The 20,428-nt window shown below is 39.7% G+C and overlaps 1 protein-coding gene across 5 annotated transcripts in view; it reads right to left on the bottom strand.

Moving 5' to 3' along the window:
• The window catches only part of KIAA1549 (KIAA1549 ortholog), a 143,632-nt gene that overhangs the window by 57,741 nt on the left and 65,463 nt on the right, over nt 1–20,428 (bottom strand). For all 5 annotated transcript variants that reach the window (XR_010467486.1, XM_065038005.1, XM_065038024.1 and 2 more), the window contains exons 2-6: nt 15,887–18,625; nt 14,292–14,380; nt 8,371–8,548; nt 7,407–7,534; nt 5,793–5,976 (exon numbers count right to left, since the gene is read on the bottom strand). Coding sequence is in view for 4 of the 5 variants with exons in the window: in XM_065038005.1 (XP_064894077.1) it covers nt 5,793–5,976; nt 7,407–7,534; nt 8,371–8,548; nt 14,292–14,380; nt 15,887–18,625 (3,318 nt within the window). In the remaining variant the exon portion in view is untranslated. The remainder of the gene's footprint in view (nt 1–5,792; nt 5,977–7,406; nt 7,535–8,370; nt 8,549–14,291; nt 14,381–15,886; nt 18,626–20,428) is intronic.

Below are 20,428 nucleotides of genomic sequence, written 5' to 3'. Positions count from 1 at the left end.
ACCTGAACAAAAAAGCATAAACAAAACTGCATCTCTTGTTTTTCCAAAGCATGGAAAGAGCAAGATAAGAAAATAAAAAACCTTCCAATAGCCATGAAGTTTCAAACCGCCAGCAGATGTGAGTTTTTTCTTCTTTAAACCAAAATCATGTTTTGCCTCAACACTTAACGTGCTCTTCACACTTTCTCTAATTAGTACTTGAAAATGATTTAATTCATGCAAATTGCTGGATGACTATTCACTTAAACTTTTCACGGCATTAATGAAATTTAAAAATAAAACAACTTGAGCAGAAAATCTTGAAAATGAAAAGAAGGACGTGCCATGAACATTGGCAACTGAGGCTGGGTTCTAAAACCTGACTAGGAATGCATGAAATGATGGACACTTCTGCAATGGAGATCACGCTCAGAAGTCAGAAAATCCAGGCTCCAACTTAATCCACAGATCAGTCAAGTGTCTCAACAAGACATGTGGCCAGATCCTGAGCTCAGCTTGCAGCAAGATCATATTTGCAAGATTCCTAATGCCCCCTGGAACTAAGGATTAAAACCAGCACAGACTGATTGTTTTCCTGAGGGAGAAGTTGGATAGACGAAGTGCAATTATTAGTTAGATTGCAGCTGGTCTGCTAATGGCTATAGATGCGTTAATGAAGTAGATGCTAGCATTTTTAGAAGATTCTAAAATGCAGCCCTGAAGCATCATACTGCATAACAGCATTGATTCCATGCTGACCGAAAAGGCAAAGGGTCACCTGGTCACCCCGAAGCCTCTCGACAGCACTCTGAAGCACATCACTTGGGCAACATGGCCTTTACCAGATGCTCCAGCAAGGATCTCTCTGACCCTCTCATATAGAAAGGTGTGGGACCATGCAGGATAGAAACAGCACCGTATCGATTGTTCTTATTTCTGATAAATGGAGGAACAGTAATAGAAAGCATGGAGGGGAATGCAATTTTTGGAATGAGAAGGCATCAACTGAAAAAAAAATTCCATGCAAATATGGGGGTGTGGGCAACAATAACACATTTTATTTGTTAAAAGTCTGATTCAAAATCTACCCAGAAAAAAAAAAGCAAAATATTTCTATAGTCTTTGGACTGTATCATACGATTTTGTATTATTCTACTGGCCTTGCAACATCTCCAAGATATCTAAAATAGATGCCACCCATCAAAATGCTACTTATGGCTCCAAAAAAAAAGGCAAGTCCCAAGGCAACTCTCTCTATATAAAGTCATAATAAAAACGCAGGGATTTATTTGAGGTAAGTTCATGAAGGCAAATATTTCTCATCTACTCCACAGTTAAGCTTTGCCTGTCCTCAGAGAAATCATTCAGCCATAAAGAGATACCAAATACATTATTTCCTGCTGTTTTTAATGACCTTGCACACAAAACCCATGACTAGACTTGGTTTTCTTTCTGCTGACATGTAATTCTTGACAATCTAACCAGTTTACAATCTAAAATGTGAGATGTAAGTTGTACAACATAAAACAAGCATGCAGGAGGGTGTAAACTGAAAATCTGAATATAAGCATGTTGCTGAAATCACCTAGAAGTTGGGGGGTAGTGGGGAAAGGGGAAGAGAAAAGTCTGAAAGTTTCCAGGCTTGGCCGCTCCAACAACTTATTCCTGCACAGAACAGTTCATTCTGTCAAACCAACAACTTTCACTACTGACCCTGACTCTAAATAAGTAGAAGAAAAGCTGAGAAAAAAATCCTGTTGATAATGATGTATTGCACAAGGACAACCCCCACAGTTAAAAGTATAAATACTGCATATTAGTTATGTGGGGGGAAAGAAAAAAAAAGTGAAAGGATTGTGTGTGAAAGGCAATGCAAAATGAGCAAGCAGTAGGGAGTAAATATATTCCTTCAAACAAGGCTCATAATTGGGATATCGATGGCAAGGTCTCACCTCACTTAACAGTGTTGAGATATAGTGATATTACACAACTAACTTTCCCTTGGTATGAGTCAATTTCAACATCCTGACAGCCCAGTTCACCTACAAATCTCTTCTTTTTCCCTCAGATGTAGACTATAAAACTTATAAAAAGCCCTCAAGGGGGAAAAAAAAAAGTCACCACCAAGAGTATTATAACTGCTGGCATTCCAGATAACTAAGGCACAAATAGCAGAGAACAGTATGGCATGGAACATTTCATATTTACATATAAGCAATTTATATATAAACAGTAACATATGTAAATTGTTTATATGTAAATATGAAAAATTCCCCCAAACATTCACACTGAAAAGTGGAGAGTTCCATATTAATTTGCACAGACCAAAGCAGCTACCTATCCAAGGAAGATCTTCACAACACCTTCCCTGCTACAACTGCCCTGTAGACCAAGGGAGAGCACGAATGCAGGGAGTTTAGGGCCTAGAAAACAATAATATTTAGGCATCTTCCTGCCAAAGTAGCTCTGAGGAGCTGTCTGTTGGTCATCTTCAACGGACTGGTGAATAAGATGTCTCAAGAAGGATCTGCCCAATGCTGCTGAGCCTTTGGACGTAATTTCTGGCTCTGAAGACTGAAGATCTAAAATCCTTTGGCTCAAAATACAGTCATAGCAACAATACATAAGAAGCAAGAAAAATGTAGGAAGAGCTAAAAATAACCAAATGTGGTTGCCTCACTTATAAAAGCATATCAACTACATTCGTTACTGTGCTTACTGACAGACAGACCCACAGCTCTAACAAGCTGAGAAACTGTGTTCTCACTTTGCTGACTTCTCAAATGGCACCACATCTGGTATTCCAAAACAGTGGCTACAAACATACCGAAGTGCTACCGAGACCAAAGTAGACAAGTTCAAATCAAAATGAGATGTCCCGCAGTGGGCTCAATCCACTAAAAATTTTAGTTCCTCTAGCAAAAGGCAAGTCAAATGCTGACTAGATGCTCCTGGATTTAGGGCACCACATCCACCAAATCCTCATGTTTTCTACACTGCAAACTCTGTGAAGATTTCACCGTTCCTAAAAATTTTGAATTACCAATTTCAAATTAAATGTCTTTAATTTGACTTATAACATTTATTTTAATATAACATTAAAAGTTTTGAAAATTCAGTCTCGGCAAATGCGAAAGTCGTCTTCAAAATTTCTCTTTTAAACAAACCAACAGATACCACCACCACCACCACTACCAAACTCCGGCCAAGATGTCTGAGGCAGGTGCTATGCTCTATTGGCAACGTTCATTCAATGAACTACAGCAGCAACTAGGTGGGGTCATGGAAGGTAGGGGTGTATACATAGCTTGTTCAGTTGTCATCATTCGTACTGCTGGGGATGTGCAACACAAAAACCCCAGCATTTGTCAAGAGCTCCAAACAGGAGAATCTGGCAATGAAGTGTGTATCTTGATGGACTTAATCACCACTGATGAGTAATTCTGCTTTCCTACATTAAGAGTCTGCTTGAGGATTTGAGGTTTGGTATTGTTTGGGAGATTTGGTGGATTTGAGGGGAGAAAGAATAATTTTGTGCTTGAAGTCCTGTGCCGGAATTTGCAGGAATGAAATCACCATGCTGTTAGCATACTTGTTTAAAATTGTCAGCAGGAACAAACGACTCCTGAAGCTTCAGAAATGAAGCTATAGAAATAACTCACCCAAGGGCTTGGACATGCCACTGTACTAACGGAGGCTACATTTTCCAGGTCACAACTGCTGACATCTACATTACTTCACTGCAAATCCTCAGAGTAGTCAGGAAAGGAGAAGAAATCCAAATGGGACCTTTTCCCAAAGGCACTGCCTGACCTTTTCACTCATTCTACTTTGCACAGTTTCTCATTAACATGTGAGCTATTAATACCACAGAGCTCCACTGGCCTTGGCCAGCATCAGCCCCACTGGCCAGGCACTAGAAGCACACAGGTAACACAGGGAGCGCTCCTGCTATAAGCACTAAAGAAATTACCTTCAAATTTCCTAAGTAGAACCAAAAATAAGGAGAAAAGTGTACATGCTTGTTACATAGGAATTTTTTTTTCTCCTGTGATCAGCCTGTCTTTCAGGATACAGCGGCCTTGGTAGAAATTCAGTTATAATTTAATTGCACCGTAGGTCCACCACACAATCCAGAGAAGGATGCTCAGCAAGGGGCAACCTGCAAATTCACTACAAATGTCACTCTAGAATATGTGGACCAAACTAAAAACTGTAGGACTTCATTTGCGTACATCACAGGGGAAAAAAAAAGCCCTTGACACTGAAAATCTGCAAGAGACCACAACCAATAAACTCTAGGGCAAAGGTGCGAAAGAGATGATGTAGAATAAAGAGAAATGTCTTTCAAGTAATGAAGCCAAGAGCAACATTTGTTTTGAATTCAGTGAGAGGTAAAGGCCATGGTCTGCAATCTGAGAAATTTTGTGGCCTCAAAGGAACAAAAGAAATGATAGTCATCTATGGACAAGGATTCTCAAGGTTTTTGGTCCTGGATCAATTAAAAACAGCTACCACTGAGCAGGTACAGTCTATGAGAGACTCATTGAGAACAGAAATGTTTAAAGGAAACAAGATAACAATCTGCTACATTGTTTAAATTACTATGGGAGCAGAAGGTTCGGAATGATGAAAAATGAAAACAAAAAGTTTAAAATGTTCACATTACTTCAAGTCATTGGGAAAGTATCCTGTGTAGTCATCTTATATAGACTTAAAGGTGATACAGAGAACAACTTCTTCTGTTGACAAATACTCTCTTAAAATATCTTTGTTAAAATACTATAGTACAGCTGCATCATGAACAGACTTGATTTTAAAGTAGACATTTAAATGTATACAGAGAATCACTGTGTCAGGTGCTATGCACCTATATAGCTCACAAAAATAACTCTGATAATTAAAAACCTGCATTGGAAAGCACAGTGACACAAGAGAAACCAAGAATTAATGGACTGGGTTAACAGTAACACCTGTTACCAAAAAAGGCAAGTACTGTTCGCTCATAATCTTGCTTACGTTTCTGCCATGAACAATCCACTACTGTACAAGGGTAAGTGTTGAGTTCAGAAACTTGGCCTATTTATGACACTGAGAAAAATCTAACCAAACCTGAGTTGTCAAGGCTCAGTGTCAAGCAAACTCTGCTATGCACACTGTTCCCGTTAATCTGGCCATACTGCAGAAAAAGTGACTTGCCGTGCAAGTTGTACATAAGAAGCAAGAAATATGCTTAAAAGATAATACCTTAAAATATAATAGACTATTCAAAAAAAACCCCACTGCTGCTGACTAACAGATAACCCAGACAGACTACATGGGCAAATATAAGCTTATGTTGCCAGTGTCCCAGACTTTCTCAAAGTCAGAGCCACAGGTAAGTGCAACACAAAGCACAAAGTAGTAAATTCTGCTGAGAAGCAGCCAAGGCCCCTGTAGACATACCCACAGACATACACCTTGCATCACACTTCTCAGCAATACTGATCAAAGTGACTTTTTTGTTTTTTCTTTTTGTTTTGGTTTGTTTGTTTTTTTTTTTTTAATCTGGACTATGAGCAGGGAAAATGATGCCAGGCTAAGCACAACTGGCCCAGTGCAGAAGGGAAGGATGATGACAAAAGCAACAAGTTGCTGTAACACTGATATTCAGGGGCATATGAGGGGCATAGATTTGCTCTGCAGAATTCACGATACAGGTTAGGTACTTGAAGCTGCACTATCAGTTATGCACAACATTACTTTAAAATTATTCGGGGGAAAAGATACTAAAAAAAAGTATTTTGCAGTCTTGGCCAACAGTAAGTACTCACGTTCAGCAATTTGTTGCACAGGAAAGCCCAAGTAGAAGCTGAATTCCACCACGGATAAGTTTCTTAGCTGCTCACTGACTTCAGACCCATTTAGAAAACCGTATCTATCTCGGACAGCAAAAACAATGCTCACAGGGCCTTGCCGAAACGCTACCCCAGGCCTACTCAAAGTTATATTCAGTATCTGAAAAGACAAGATTGAAGCACAGTCAGAAAAATAAAATCACTGGCATTTCCATTTCTTCCTTGACAGACTTTTTTTGCCCTAATATGAAGAGCAGGGAGGGCAGATCACATCAAAAGAGAGGAACACCTATTCTAGGTTATTTCAGCCTGCTGAGTCTCAGAAGAGGCAAAGTTACAAGTGAATTCCTCTTCTAGGACTTGTCCTTTAAGGTCAATCATAATCTGGAATGATCTGAAAGCTACAGTCTGGAAAACTATGAAAAAAACACCTAGAGAAACCGCCAGCAAAATAAACCTACCAATAAAGAAATATCAGATGAATATCAAACTGTGTGAGATGGACAGAAAGACACCATGGTAATGAAACATTCTGAAAATGGATGTTCTTTAAGTCAAGACTTCCTGCATCATGCACACCTAGAACTGGTGGTTCTAACCACTGGTTAGAACCCTTATTTTGCACCATTGTACATTGCACAGCAATGTACACAAACGTCTTCCAGACAGTATGGAAGTATTTAAAATAACAGTTTACTAAGCTGATAGTCCAATAAATCAGTTTGTGTGTTTTGTCTTCAGTCTACCCAGTCACATTGAGTCATTCATTTGTACAGTTCTGAGCACTTTACTATATGTACTATATAGTACTTCAGATACTATAAAGTTTGTCATTTTTCCTGCTACAATTTTATTTTAGGGTACCACAGATGGGCATTTATGGTGCCAGCTGAATAACATGACGAAATTTTTAATAATTTTGCTATTACAACAAAGCCAGATTAAATGTAAGAGTTCAGGCAGAAGAGGGAGTTGGTCTCATTAAGTTGAACTACTGACTTTCCAGTGAGTTTTAAGTTCTGCCCAGTACCCAGCACATATGCAATACATTTCATGTGCAGAGTTCCAGTAGCAGCTGCCACAGACGTCATATGTTGCTGTAAGTATTTCTAGACCTCAGAAGCAAGTAGCATGTTTGCTTACATAGTGTTAGAGCACATGTAACTCCTACATTCCCTAAGGGGATCCCCTGAGTGGCAATGAGACCTGAAAACTGTCTTCCAACAAGAACATTCTAGCCATATTCTACTCCATAACAATAAAATCTGATGGGAATGAATTTGATAAATGTTAGGGCAGCCTTTATTTGAAAAACTATTAAAACTATTATGCTCAGTAATGCTTTTGGATATATAAATCATAATTTTTGATCATTTTTTCAAAAAGTTTGAAACCAGAGCGATGTGGTGCCATATTATTTTGCAAGGGAAAAAAATCCTGACATCATAACAAAGCCTCATAGTTCTACATGATCCAGATAGCAAGTAGTAGCCAGTGAACACCCAACTCATTTTACCAGCTGGATGAAACACAGGATAAGCAAAGGTGAGGCAAAAAAGGGACAGATACACAACATGCTAACCTTCTTACCTGCACAGAGAAGTTGTAGAACTCCTGGCGTTTGCTCACCTCCATGAATGCCATTGTCAGCCCCTTCTCAATGCGCCGGCTAAAGTTGCACAACCGAATATCCACGTTCCGAGGCACAAACTGAAGCACTGAGGGCACAGGGTACACACGTTATCCTCACAGACAAGTACTTCCACAAGAGAGAACAAAACAAACAAGAGAATCCACAGGGCTACTACTTTTTCATGGAGTTCAGGACATATTCAATTCAGTGAAACATGGGGAAAATATACAGTGGAAATACATTTTGTGTTGGTACAGTAAATTCTCTACTCATTATTCCCTGTCACTACCTCATTACGCTGTCAGTCAAGTAGGCAGGTCATTTTGTTATGCAAATAGAGCCTGAAGAAAATTTTAAATTATATCAATGAGTCTCTAAATCTATTACATGGGTAATATTTTAGTTTAGATGATTAGTAGTCATGGACTTCACATAAACTGCTGCCACACAGCAGCCATGGAAAGGACACTACATGAGCAATCCTCCTGCTCACATTATACATGAGCACTCCTGCTCACCAGTTCTCCTATGAGAATACTAAAAAGTAGTATTTAAGGTAATCAGAATTTGAAACTTGACTCAAGCATTATAAAAAGTAGCTGTACTGCGTTTTTATGAATAAATGCTTCACAGATTTTTTTTTCTCTTCTCACCTTTTGAAGCAAGAAAAAAAGAGCATATCTATTTTGCAATGTGCCAAAAAAAAAAAACCTGAAAAAATAACGAAATTATGATGTTAACTGTTCACAATTTATAATCTCTCAATCACATATCTGGTGAGTACTTAGCTAAAAAACAAGAAGTTAAGATTCACAGTAGTAGAATGCAGGGTTTTGACCTGACCTTGCATACTCAGTCATAAAAAAAGTGTGAATCAATACCAACCTACATCTCCTCCCCTTTGTGTCAAGAAGAACTCACCTGTCTGAACTTGGAATCTGTTATCTGGCACAGTGAAAGAAGGATGCAGCGAGAGGATGATGGGGGCCTCACCACGAAGAAGACTGCTGTTCACAAGCACATTTATGACAGCTACTGCCGTGTAAACAAAAGGACCTGATGTCACCAAGAAAGTAAATTTTGGGGAAATTTTATAAACCTACAAAAAAAAGAAAATTAAAAAAATATCTTCAATGTGAAATTTGACAACACTTCAGACCTACACAGTGTCATGCATTCCGAAGCCATGCAATCAAGAGGTAGGGAAAAGCAATCTTTATTTTCCCAAGAGGGAGGAGAAGCACAAACACTCTGATAGAGCTGTGCCTTGAAGCCTCTGCTCCAGTGCATCAGAGGCAACTCCCCCGTGCTAGGTGCACCTACTAGAATCTCTTCAGCACAATCACATCTCCACATAGTATCACTTCCCCTCACCTGCACTGCCCTCAAGTACATAAGGGGTCCCATACAAAATTGTTGTTTACTTACTAAACCGCTTGCATAGCATCTGCAGTTCAGTCATATACTGCATAGCAAACACATCCTATACCATTCGCACATGAGATGCGAGAAGCAAAATACACATAACCTGTGTCTTATGGATTTAATTTTCACACTCAAGAACGCTTTCTTCCAGAGAACACTACTATCTGCTTATTTCAGCATAGTTACCACAATTACAATTTTCCTCTTCCAATTCATTTCCTGACTTTGAGACGTCTTAAAAACCCTGAGAAGCCTTAGTCATCATGTAAGACAGATCAGACTTTAAGTCAAACATAACACTAGGTGAATGTTTCCATGCAGACAATCTTACCCACCATTTCTCTGTCACCTAAGTAAAAACAAACTGAAAGCTTTTATTTATTTAAACATATGGCAGTGTCTTCTCTCCTTCAGAGAAACTCTCTCAATATCAAGGACACTTGTTTCCCCAGTATTTTTTTCCTCTTTGGTTTACTCCCTCAGTTTGCTTCATTTGCCTAAGGCAGTAACACTGAATTATTTTGAGATATCCAACATTATAGCCTCACAAATAAATAAATAATACAAACCAGGGACCCCAAGGTTTTGACAAATGTGCACCTGCTAGATGAAGGGATGCTAGCACCTTGCAGGTTTTGTGCTGGTGAAGGGATATTTAGATATCCTCAGCTTGAGGATCAGACTTATAGAAAGCACATTGCTACTTAAATTGTGACCCATGCATTCCTTACAAGTATTTCTGCAACTGTGTAAAGTGATGGCAGTTGCTGTTTAGATGAGACAGCAAGCAGCTCTCTCCCGTCTTCTAAAAAAACCCCACATTCCAAAGAGAGCACCTTCAGCAGAAGAAACTACCTCACTAGCAGAAGGAAATGAAAAAATAATCTATGCTGCTCATTCTTCTTTCCTTCCTTCTTAGCACACGAATATACGCAGCATCCAGCTTTATTTTTAAATGGATTTAGACCTACAGAACTCAAATTTGTTTGATATTAATAGTATGCACAGCTCTTTGCAGTTCCTCTTATCTGAAATTTTATGCTTTTATCTCAGGATGAAATGATCTCTGCAGCTCCCATTTGTCAAATGGAAACAGCAGTTATAATGCGTAAGACATGCCAAAAGAAAGTTGCCCATTACTTGCATAGGAGACTGCTTAAAAGGAAAGAAAAAGAGGAATTAGAATTACAAATCTCAGTGACAATTTGCTAGTGATTTCTAAAACTATATATGCTGAGGAAAAAAGGCCTAGTGTAGCCAGCATGCACTGGATTTAGGTATTTCAGACAAGAAACCAAGCCTCTGATAACTAACTTGGTTGTTTCCATCTCTCACCTGTTTCAGTGCACCACAGATGCAGTGAAAGCAGCCTACCCCAAACAGCCCCCTAAAATTTTGCATCAACTTTTTCATCTTAACAGCTAACACTATTTCTGTTCTGTGCTTTACTGCACCAGAAGAGTGACAGCAACTCCACAAGAATGGAAATGTAAAAAAGAACTTTTAAGTGTAATTTTGAGGTAAGTAGATTAGAAGCACTATATTGCAGTGTTGTCTAGAGCTCTGTACAACCTAATTCAGACAACAGAAATAATAAAGCCATGCCAGAAAGATGCTGTCTACAAGCTGATTCACAAAGAAGTCTGCAAGGTTGTCTAGGATAGATGAGTCCAGGTCATGAATGAGAATAGTTCCTCCCGGCACAGTAGAGCTGTTCATAAACCTGGTTGTCCATCCAGCCCTCTCTTGGAGCTTTCACCTCTCCTGTCAGGATAGCTGGACACTAATAAACTAGTTAGCTGAACCACCACATTTTAGAATGTCACCTATTAAGTAAACAAGCATAAATTTCTTCTACTAAACAAGTACAAATTTCTTATCGTAACACTTTTGGCCAAAAAGCTGGAGAAGCACACAAAACTCCATGTGCGCTTCAGAGCCACTTTCACAGCAAAAGCCAAAACATTTCACAGGAGCAGAGAACCCTTACGCTACCTCAAGTGAAGGTATCCCCTCTCCAAAGTGTGATGGCTAATCCCAATCTGCTGCTTCCAGGGCCAACCTGTCTCACTCAAAGCTCCCTTACCAAGAGAGAGCGCTTCTTATATAGAAAGTTCTCAAGCCTTGGTTTACTAAAGGCTAGAAGAGTATTTGGGCAAAACATCACTATATGCTTATTCTGTCCCTAATGATGTTTCCTAAGCATTTGTTATTGATTATTGTCTGCTAAAATATTTGATCAGATGCACCTTTGCAACAATCTAATCCATGCCTACACTCCACCATATTATGCTGTGTAAACATCTGGCAGAAAGCATAAACTACTCGTTTCCTCACCACCACATTATTAAGCTTTCTGTAAAGAGCCTGCAGAGAGCGTTTAACTTCTTGAAGACAGGATACAAAGGCTCACGGGTCTTAAAAATGAAACAAAGCTTCTGCTCCTATGCACATTAGGAGCCTAAGGCAATAATTTTCTCACCCGTTTTACACCCCCAAATGGTACCAGCCAGAATTTCAGCAGCAGTGAGAAGGGATGAAGCTGGTGCAAGTCCACGTGGTGGCATCTTTGAAAGGAGTATTTAATTGCCCGACAAGGAAATGATCTCCTTACTTTGAAGGCAGAGGTTTACCAATCTTGGTTGATAGAAACCGATAGGCTAAAGTCAGGCCCAAACCCCCCCGTTAAATTCAGCAACAAAGACTACATGATAAAATTTCCAAGCACAAATGAGGCTGGTAAAAAGCTTTTTCCTGTTGGCATGAACTTAATACACCAGGGGTCCTGGCAGCGAGTCACTGCCAACACTATTTTATTTCACACCCCAGTTCAACAAAGCTAAGCCAAGGGAACATTGTATAACAGATCTTACCCAAGATGTCATAAGGTTTACATTAGAGGAAGCTGACAAAAATTGCTCTTATTTAAACAATAGGGTCTTATACTTTTGCAGATGCAATACATTGAAATCAACTTCAAATAAAGAACTTCAAAATTTTAGGTTATTCTCATTTTACTCTAAAGATTTTTGCTAGGAAAAAATTGACAAGTTTTTCTCTTTAGGCAGAATTCAAGCCTATCTTTTTTTTTTTCCCCCCAACTTCAACAATTCAGAATGTTTGAAATAATAAAGAAGCAGGGATCAGAGTTTCAACTGAAAAACTTGGAAAAGAGTGTTCTAATTCTCCTTTCAGTGTTAAACTTGGTTTGTACTTAAAGTGAGCAGTAGTTATATCCATCGTTGCCATGGATTTTATTTTTAAAGCATACATTATTACCGAGTTAAATTTAACAAGACTGTCTCCCGATTTACGATGCATTACATCACAGCAGGGCAACAACATCTGTAAGCTGTAATAGGAGACACAGTAAAAAGGCAGCTTAGAGAAGTGCGCTGCTTTACCATAACCTGCAAAATGTACACACGGTTCCTGGGTACTCTCAAGCAACAAAAGTCAGGTCTGTTTGATTAATTAAGTTTAGCAATATAGACAAATTCTGTTTAAAATTTTGCATTACCTCACTGTTAAACATGCTGATACTATAAGACAGCTCTTTATTTGAAATAACAGTTTTGTTAGTATTTCACCATTATAAGTGAAGACATTTGCTAGTGATTATATTTAGTGCAAAACCCATACTGAAGTCATCATGAAGGGAATACAAACAATAGCAGCATTCTAGCACAAAATAAGCATAACTGATTCTACAGAGATGCTTTCTCCTTTTGATAAAAAAGAATTTGCAAAGAATGAAGCTGGACTAACTGCATTATTTATTAAAACAGTTGCTTCTGCGCAGCCTTAGGGCCAAAATATCCTATTGAGACCTTTACAAGGGAATAGTGCACATGAAAGAAAGGAATTTAAAGGGCAAAAATATAAAGAAGCAAGACACCAAATGTTGGTTCCAATCAGCCTTCAAATATTTAGCAATAGATTTTGTCTTAGTGCTGTTATTATTAAGAGGGTAAGTGCTTCAATATTATTGAAGCATATAAGGTCACTGAAAATTAGTGTAGTTCTATCATTGTGAACTTTTGGCTTTTACTTGACTATGCCAGTTTGCACAATCAGAAAGCATAACTCACAAACCAGAAGAAAAATCTGTTATTTACAAAAAAAATCCTAAAAAAGCTTATAGGCGGGTATTGCTAAACGGACTTAAACTAAACATAATTTATAGCTGCAGCTCACTGTGGCTGAAGTTTGGCAGAAATTTATAACACTCCTATCTTGACTAGGTAGTAGAGAGGGATGATCTCAAATACCAGAAAGGAGTTGTTTAATTACTGAGTGCAGTGATTATGGCAGGAGCTGTCAAAACACTATTTCCCCACAGAGATCGGCAAGCAGAAGTTAGAGGCATCAAAGGATCCTGTGCACAGAGAAACTCAAGCTACGGAAACATTCAAACTACTATGTGAGTTAACTTCATAATGAAAATGAGATCATAGACTCAAAAAAGTAAGATAATGTGGTGCTGGGCTATCACATCTAGATGAACGCAGACATGAAAAGTTGCAAGTGCAGCTGAACCTGCAGCTACACCAGTACTTCCATTAAAACATTTCATTTTGTCCCCAGTGTTAAGCATCTGATTATACAACAAAGGTACCGCCAAACTACAGTCTTTTCCTCTCAGACAGAGGGATTCACATAGAGGGGAAGAACAGAGTCTCACTTTGAGGTTAGGAAATAATACTGAAATATTGCTCAAAGGTAAGTCTTTAAACATCAAAACAGAAGATTTTTTAAAACAAACAAACAAACAAAAACAAACAAAAACAAACAACCCCAAACAAACAAACCAAGAATGCAGCAATTCCTAGCCCTGTGAGTGGGGGAAGGACCTGAGTCACACCTATTTGAAGTCTTAAAAATAACATCTTACAATTGCACACCTGATTTTTTTCCCTGCCTTTTTCATCTGCCAAATCCTGTATTTGGGATTCCACTAGTTCCCCTGCAAGTGTTGATGGCCTCACTTATAACATAAAATATCACAACACTGTGCAGAAGGTTTTGTTTTGTTTAAGGTGCTAGCAGAAATAAAACTTTTGTACAGCTATTTCAAAGGGTAAAACCTTTTCAGTTCAGTTTCAATTCAGCAGTCAAAGGAGCTGAGCAGTAGAGGCTGGGCACTGCTTGCTCACCTCTGGCAAAATGAAGAAAGATCAGAAAATGCTGACATTCTAAAAGCAAAAAAGCTGATGTCATACTAATGTTATATTAAAAAACAAGCAAACAAACAAACAACCACAAACATGACTAACATTTGACTTAGAATAAACTGCTCTCTGATATATTATAGTCCCACATGGGCTGTTTTTAAATCACCATTTTAACCTGTGAACTAAAATGACTATGGTATTATATTGATCAAAGAGTACTTGCACACACTTCATCCCACTTACCTCCAGCTCTACTGGTCGCCTGAACTGAACTCTGAGCACTTCTCTGATGGATTCACTGACATTTGGTAGAACAGCTCTTCGGGCCAGTACTGGAAATTAATGTCAGTCAATTAATACATTTTAGCTTCATCTCCTGAGCTTTGATACAAAGCTGCATTTTCAATTGTGCAATGCATGAAAAAGCACACAATGAGATCAACTGCATCAAATGGATAAGATGATGCACAAGGAAACAGGTAAAGGTGTGACTGTATCCTAAAAAGTGACTGTGCATACAGCTGAAGGAACTCCAGATTTACTTTCTCTCTCGTTTTGTTTTTCCACATCTAATGTCTTTAGCATTCTAGTAAAAGAATCTCCTAAGGAGCCACTGGGGCATTCAAATTGGATCTCAAAGTTGCAGCACATTCAGTCTGACCTGTGCACAATGAGCCTGCTGTCATAGCGCAGCTAAAGCTTTGTAGGCAACACATGGAATGCAGATAGGGTCAGAAAAAAGCCACAGAAAATATGCATCTACTTTACTCTTAAATAAAAAGTAAACAAACTTGACATTGATTACTGAAAGGGATATCCACCAACTAAGAAACTGCTTTAAAAAAAACCTACATCCCTACGGATGTCATGTCCGTTACAGTCACCCTTGAGACTGTGACTACGGTCATGGAAACAACTAAAAAGTGTTGCCTTGTCATCTTGCATTTACTTTCCATCAGTAACTTGCCCATGGAACTAGTCAAATTACAGGTTAAAGAAAAAACAACAACAACTTCCTCATCAACAGCACAGCCAGCTCACCTTCCTGTCTGAAGGATAAGGTTATGCTCATTCTGGTTTACATATTACAAGTAAATCGTAAGGGGAAAATGTGTTGCTTACCACAGAACATGCAGCACTTCTGCAGCTGCCCTGGATTAGTTGGCTAGTATTGTTTTGTTAACAAGCTAGGAAGAGGTAGGAACACACCACAAAAGCAAACACAGATGCTGAGGCAATTAATTTTGAAACAAAGTAACGTCACTTTTTTTGGTTACAAACACACCAAATCCAACTGAAGTTAAGTACAGTAGGAGAAAAAGTATAAACATAAGCTAGTACGTTACAATTATAAAAATGGTAATGAAACCTAAACATTTTTTAAACCAACTCTCTTCTTCCATAACACAACATTACCTCACATGCAGGTTTTTTTTATAAACAGCAGCAACAACTGAAAGGAGAAACTTAGTCAGAATATTTAATAGTTCTATAGAACAGTCCCATGACAATAACACTCATTTATAACCCATGAAATTATAAAGCAACCTTCAATTCAGTATACTTGTATGTACACATCAGCAATTTTAGAAGACAATTTAATTCTCGGTGCAGTGTAATGCATACGTAACTCACTATCACAATGGATTTTGTTAAAGTGAACTCTATTATTTTCAAGAGTAAATGATAAATCAATGCTTTTACAGCCATTTTTCTAAATTTACACCATATTTCTTTGGAAGGCTTCCTTTAGCTAACTAAATACCTGAAATTTAGCTAGGGGGTCTACCTTACAGTGGCTTCTGAAAAACAAAATAAAAATGTTAGGAATCTCTTACCTGCAGTGACTAAGTAAGCATCGGGAACCGTGATGTCGCAGACGTAGGGTTGCCTGGTAGTGGTCACAGCAGAGGTTATGACCACAGGTTCAGATGGAGCAGTGGTCACCAGTGGAGTGGAGGAGGAGAACGTCCCCAGGCTGCCTGAAGCAGTCGTGCCGTTGCTGCCTGTGGCACTGGTGGCACTGGTTGTGGGGACAGCGGTGGGAGCAGCTGATGCATCAGTACCAGCAGCTACGCTGCTTCCTGCTGGAACTTCATCCCCGGTGGGAGGGCTAGAAGTGGGAAGAAACTGTGTGGGAGCAAACGACGTGGTCACAGGCAGAGATGCTGTAGGAGAGGGCATCACACTGCTGGTGTCGACACGTGATGTCAGGTTCATGGGGTCTACAGGAGGAAGGGCTGTTAGGGTACTGCCCTCACTGCCAGAAGTTAAAAGCAGTGTGGGGTTAATTGTAGCACCAATATCCTCATCAAAAGCTGGAGCAGTTGATAGTAAAGATGAAGATATATTTAAGACAGGAGTCGCCGGAAAGGTAGTAAACAAAGAGATCAGATTTGTTTCACTGAGCAAGACGCTGCTGGTAACAGAGTGGGTGTCAGATGCAGGCAGCACCAGGGTAGGAACCACGGAGTGGGAGGTGGAGAGTGAAGGCTCCACCAGAGAGGTAGCTCCTGTAACAGCTGAGGTAAACACAACTTCAGAGCCCGCTGCCAAAACTGAGGGTGCTTCCAGAAACACAGACGACTCAGAGTGAAAATCTGATGATGGCGTTATTTCAGGAACACGTGCACCTGGAACAGAAGATTCATTTGAGTAAAAGGATGATGTTTGGCTGAGAGGGAACTGAGAAACCTCAGTGTCAGTGGCAGAGCTGACAGTGGTAGCTGACTCCCAGCTGGAAACATCCTCAGAAAGTACTGATGTCCCAGTCAACAAGGTCTGAGGTAAGAGTGTTGATAAATCACTTTGCATGACAGAGTAAGAACTCAGCACGGCCGATGATAAAGACAAGTAGCTAGGTTCAATAAGATATGGTGTTGATAAAAGACTGGATGGAAAATCTGAAAAATTTGAAGACGGTTCTTCCCTTGCAGATGTCCTGTCAAGCAAAACCACAGATTCTGATGGCATTAATTCTGGAGACTCTAGCAAAGTTGTATGGCTGACTGGAAATGATGCTACTGGCTCACTCAGTATGAACGTAGAATCAAGCACAGTGGTGGTGGCACCAGGAAGTTCTACATGAGCCCTTGATGTCTGCAAAACTGTTTCCAGAACAGGAAGGGAAAACTGGGCAGAGATGTTCGGTGATGTTCCTCCAGAGAGCTGATAGTAGGAAGGAGAAATTGTTATAGGTGTTTCAGTGTTAAGGTCAGTGTCTGTAGTGCTTGGTAAAAACACGCTTGAATCAGGGATTTCTGCAAATCTTGAAGAAAATGAAACAACTGGTCTTGATGGAAAAGAAGTATCAAAAATCTCAGGTGTAGACTCCTCTAATTCATACCTGTCAGTAATTATTGTTGTAAATGGAGTTATGCCTTGTACTTCAGAGACTCTGATGGACAAAGTTTCCAGATAATCGCCTGAGCCCACATCATGTTCTGGGGAAAAGCCTCCTTCTGGCAGCAGTGAAACTGAGTCACAATACAGACAAGAACTGTATGATCTTGTGAAAGGCACTGGACTTGTGAGCTCACTGCCAAGCTCCAATTGACTTGGTATTTCTGAGCCAGCAGGCAAATTTGGTGCTGCGCTGGAGAATTCATGTGTAAACAGGCTGGCATTAAGAACTGTATTAGAGTCTGAGGAAATGGCAGCTGAGCGAGGCTGGAAAGAGGCGAGTGGAAGACTAATAGGAAATGGAGCAGGCTCAGCATCAGCTCCTGAAGCCGGCGTGGACCACAAAATGCTTGGACTGGGGTAGGTCCATGAACTGGGAGTTTCTGCTGCCCTGCTACTCGCAGCAGCATAAACATCACCATACAAGTCTGCACTTTGTGCTGTGGCATCTGGGGTCAGAGGGGTAATTTTAGCCAGCAGCTTGAGATGAAGAGGTGACTCTTCTGAAGCAGCTCCAAAAGGCAGAGCTGTTAAACTTGCATTTATGTTTTCCCGCATTGCAACTCCTGCCTCAGAAGGAATGGAAGTGAAATAAATAGCTGTATTTGGAGGGTACAACGGCAAGTCTCTGCTTGCAGTTAGTACTTCACTATCTGGTACAAAAGACTCCAGTTCTGCAAGAGCATTACTGTCTTCAGGGACAGCACTCAGAGTCTTCTGCTGTGTTGCTTTTGAGATATCATATGGTGAAAAAAGGAGAGATAATGAAGGTGTTAGCAACACAGTTTCTAACGTTTCTCTTGGTGGCTCTACTGTATTAACAGAGTGATGATCTGTTAAAACTGCAAAAGACTTCAGTGGAGGAGTCCACTGTGCCTTTGGAAATGAGCTAATAAATTCATTGTCACTTAAGAATGCCTCATTGCTTGTTATGGAGACATCTACCAACGGTGTACTTCTCCCTTCTGAAATCCTGACGATTTCTCCTTGGTTAAATAAAGTCACATCAAAAGGAGTGGTAACTGATGAAAAAACCATTTGAAGGAAATTACTTTCTTGGGACTCCAAAGTACTTTTTGCTAAGGCCATTTGTGTCCTGCTGCCTGATATGCTTTGGTGCACTTTTGAGTCCATTGAGAAAAAGGTAAAATTTTGCTGCTCCGAGGATCTCTCATCTATATAAAGAGGGAGAGAGAAAAAGAAAAAACAAAACCCACCAGATTAGCACAAGTAGTAAGATCGCAATGAGCAAACCTCACACACAGTATTTTTGGAGACAGCTGCCCAGAATTCAAGGGCTGAGACAAAACCTCTCAGTATATGAAAAATCTCCATGAGCGAATCAGCACAAACAATAACATTCCCCATGGAACTCTGTTCCCGGGAAATGAGCAGGACAACACAAGCCCCTGTCACTTTTTAACTACTGCTCTCTCTCCAGCAGTGCTCCAGCGAGCCCCAAGGAAGGACATAAAGTCCCTCCCTCTTACTCACATGAAGCTACAGTGCATGGCAGCCAATGGTCACACGAAGTAAACATACCAAAAAGGGTAACAAGAAACAATGCAGGGAAAAATTCTGTGTAACTTTAGGTCTTCTGTTTTCTTTTAGTATCACTTCATTTCCTCTGGTTTTATTATTTCTTAATATTAGGCTCACTAGTAAATCTGTTCTGTTTCAAGGACTAGATCCTGCTGGTATCAGAAATGAGTGACACTTAATGAGAGATGAAGAGGGGTTCCCTTTATGTAAGGCAAGTGTGGACCTGACATCAACTATAAGACTTTGCTAAGCAACAGGTCCAGTAATTACACTTACACGGTCAGCCATGCATTGAACTTGTGGCCTTTCAGCAGTCAGTGACAAACTCCTTCATTACACAATTGCCATCTTTATTCACAAACTGCTGCAAGAGAAACCTGTTTATGGGCCACCTGCGATAAAGGTTTCACTGCTCCAGTTTGCAGAATTCAAGTAGTAAGCTTCAAACATGATGGAGAAAAAGCTAGGAATTCACCAGATATTTTAATAAAATACTTGCAAAAATCACATATGAATATCATTTGCATAACTTGATTATAATTCCTCCTCTCTAACAAAAGTGTTCTTGAGTTACAGAGATCTGTATAAAAGCTTTTCCAACCATGGAAACATTTTGCAGAGAAAAGGTTGATTATTGCTTAAGTACTTTTCTGAAATGTCAAGACTGGATTAGTAGCCTTCAGAGATGAATATTGAAGGAAATTACAAAATTGCTACAGGGTATTTTTCAAGGATATACACAAAGGCTTCATCCTTAAATTATCTATCCCACCTAATCACCCTGTTTTCATATGTCCATACAGTGTTTTCAGTGTCCATACAGTGCTACTGGAACTTACTGACAACACACATTAAAAAAGCGAGGGGAGGGGTATGGAGCAGGGGCCAGGAATCCCACTGTCGAGGGTTTAGATTGGGGGGGTGACAATAAAACCCTGGCAGATGTATTGTTAACCTTCTCTCCTCCCCACTTTTGCCCCCCTTCTCCCCCCTTCCCACTAGGGACAGGCGATCGGGAGGGAAAGGAGGACAGAGAGAGAAGAGTTGGAAAAATTAACAATGTTTTACTAATGCTACTAATAAGAATAGAGAAAATAATACAAAATATATAAAACCAATCTTGAAAGTCTCAGCAACTGCAGAGCTGGCACCCAAAGTCCTGGATTGGACTCTGCAGCCAACCGGAGCTGGATTCAGTCTCTCACTAGGCCTTGTGATCTCCCACTTTTATATGAAATATTCACATGAATGGAATGTTATATACAGTTGGTCAGTTTCTTGGTCACTTGTTTTCTCATTGCCCCTCTCGTGAGATGTGAATCTCTCCTTATTGATAAGTTAGCATTCCATTGCTATGTTTACCAAAACATGTATCTCGTTCCCCAGGAAAATGACAGGCAAATTCACTAAAAGAGAAACTTGTTTTTTAACAAAAC

This window comes from Columba livia, chromosome 1, assembly GCF_036013475.1.
Source record: "Columba livia isolate bColLiv1 breed racing homer chromosome 1, bColLiv1.pat.W.v2, whole genome shotgun sequence".
NCBI lineage: Eukaryota > Metazoa > Chordata > Aves > Columbiformes > Columbidae > Columba > Columba livia.
The sequence above is the reverse complement of the archived record's forward strand: the minus strand, read 5'-3'. Positions and strand labels throughout refer to the sequence as shown.